Below are 2546 nucleotides of genomic sequence, written 5' to 3'. Positions count from 1 at the left end.
AAAAAAAAAAAAAAAAGAAAATACTAGTGCTAAGTGACAGCAGAAATATAAACATTTGAAATGAAAACATACATACGTGTGTGTACTCACAAAATATGAGCTCTGTATAGTCTACAAAGTCGAGACAAACTCAAATAGAATCCTTTCTATTTGTTATTATAGACTAGTAGGAACTTCAGATGTCATTTTTCTTGTTAAAAAAAATATTTTTTGAGACAGCATCTCAACTTTGTCCCCCTTGGTAGAGTGCTGTGGCATCATAGCTCATAGCAACCTCAAACTCTTGGGCTTAAGTGATCCTCTTGCCTAAGCTTCCCATGTAGCTGGGCTTACAGGTGCCCACCACAATGCCCAGCTATTTTTAGAGATGGGATCTCACTCTTGCTCAGGCTAGTCTCAAACTAATGAGCTCAAGCAATCCACTTGCCTCAGTTTCCCAAGTGCTTAGAAATACAGGCTTTCTTGTTAAATCTTCAGAAGCAAAAGCATTGGTCTGTAAATTTTCTACTATCTTCGAATCAAGAATTCAGCAACAAAGGCTGTTACTTGGGGTAACCAACTGAAATTCCCCTCTCCCACTCTGTCATCTGTTCTTTCCTGCCTTCCCCTTTAGACCAGACAGGGAGAACTAAGGATGATGCAGTGGTAAAAAGGCAATTATTATTACAATATGAGCTATTGTATTGTATTATTGTATGAGCTATTGTAATTATTGTATTATTACAGTATGAGATATTACATGTCTCTTTAAGATGAAAGCCTTTGTTTCCAGTGTTCACAGTGATGTTTTAAATGTTATTTTCTCTTGTGCCCAGTGGAGGTGAAAGAAATAGCAGAGAAAGTAGCTACTGGGCAGCTCACAGTACCTCCTTGGCATCTTCAGAGTAGTTTGACTTTAGACAATGAGGCTGAAAATGGGCCTGATCCCCTGCTGAAGCCTCCCGTTAGGGGCCCCAAGAACATGGATTGGCAGCAAGTTATAGAGTATCACAAGGAAAATGATGAGCCAGGAAGAAATGGCAAGTTCGACAACATGCACAACAGTGACCATGAGAGTGACTTGCATGGCAGACAGCCTGGGCCTCAAAACTTCACCAGTAAGTTCAGTTGGGAGAATTGGGATAGGTGAGCTCTATCAGGTTACCAGTTCTTACAAATAGGTAACCTTGTGGCATGTTTCCTTTGCTTGCTTGTCTCTCCTTTCCTACCTTTCTGGGGACCTTGAATTCCAGGGGAAAGCAGTAGTATATCTTCTATCTCTTATATCTCTTCCTGTGTCTCCCACGTACAAATCCAGAGATTCATGAGTTTTTCTATTACTGAAACAGGCCCTTTGTCTAAAAGAAGCAAAATGATCTACACACACTGACCCTGGTCCCTGGTCTAACCTAGCCTTCCTTACCTGGGAGTGGAGGTAGACCACCACTGTCCATGTTTTTGCATTGTATTCCAAGCTGGAAATAAATCCACTGGCTTCCAGAGAGTCTGTGCCAGTCTAGAGGAACCTAGAGACAAATGACATTGACTGTCATCAGTTTATATATTGACAGTTTAAAATTAAAGGCTATCTGGTAATTTGCTTAAAATCAGAGCATGGGATATTATTTCACAGCTATTTGTAATATAGTCAAAGAAGGGTGTATTTATCTTGCAGACAACCTATTAGCTTGGGGATTTCTTTTTTATATTTAAAATCTGTTCCTTGTCAAGCATCACTCTTGAATGGGTGGGTAAAAAGATAGATGATCAAAGGCTGCATTTGGGGGCTGCGCTAAACAGTTTACACTACCTGAACTGAACCTAACATATGGGGACATGGCCTCGCTTGGCAGTATATGTATGCATTTCTTCTTTCAGACTGCCCTTTGCCCCTTTTATGCTATGTGAATATCACTCAATGACTTTGGCCTAGATTGTGTTACAATTATTAGGTATCAGGCAACCATCTCCTGGAAAAAATGAGCAACTAGAGCATAGTGAAGACTTTCAAGCCAGTTCTGATGCTGTGGTCACTGAGAAATCTTACAGTGTAAGTAATACGGCCTGAGAGCCAGGTTGAACTTAAGGACCTAATAACGTAGAACTGAACTGTCAGTATGTATTATGACATCAAAATAAACTCTATAGTAGTTTTTTTGGTTGGAGCATGTATCCTTATGTCATTTTCAGGAATAAAGTGGTCTTTCCTCCTTGCCTGGCGCTTTTTGAGTTAGTTCATTTCAGTGTGTTGTGTATCTTGGAGTATAGAGAGAACACACACAAGTGTCAGATTCAGCTCTGTTCCTTGAGCTTCTCATCTAGTTGGGTAGATAAGGATAAGATAAGGATAAGGTAACTGAAGTCACACTAGAGTAGGAAAAGCAAGGCTAGAGTTGTGATGAGAGTGCCTTCATTTGGAATATCCTCTAAGACCCCGATTCAGCTCTCACCCTACTGGAAGGGATGTGTTTTTGCCTGACAGCCGTGCCTCAGCAAAATCCATTCATTTCCTAGCATTTGCATTGTAGTTATAGCCTTGATTCAGGAGTTTAAGAGATTCTGGGCCA

The 2546-nt window shown here is 40.4% G+C and overlaps 1 protein-coding gene across 2 annotated transcripts in view; it reads left to right on the top strand.

The window, feature by feature from the left end:
• The window catches only part of TEX14 (testis expressed 14, intercellular bridge forming factor), a 110035-nt gene that overhangs the window by 75848 nt on the left and 31641 nt on the right, over positions 1-2546 (top strand). For both annotated transcript variants that reach the window (XM_003795580.3, XM_012808800.2), the window contains 2 exons: positions 816-1097; positions 1932-2029. In XM_003795580.3, coding sequence (XP_003795628.1) covers positions 816-1097; positions 1932-2029 — 380 coding nt within the window. The remainder of the gene's footprint in view (positions 1-815; positions 1098-1931; positions 2030-2546) is intronic.

The sequence above is a fragment of the Otolemur garnettii genome, unplaced genomic scaffold (assembly GCF_000181295.1).
Source record: "Otolemur garnettii isolate 467f Iridium unplaced genomic scaffold, OtoGar3 scaffold00094, whole genome shotgun sequence".
NCBI classification, from domain to species: domain Eukaryota; kingdom Metazoa; phylum Chordata; class Mammalia; order Primates; family Galagidae; genus Otolemur; species Otolemur garnettii.
The sequence above is the reverse complement of the archived record's forward strand: the minus strand, read 5'-3'. Positions and strand labels throughout refer to the sequence as shown.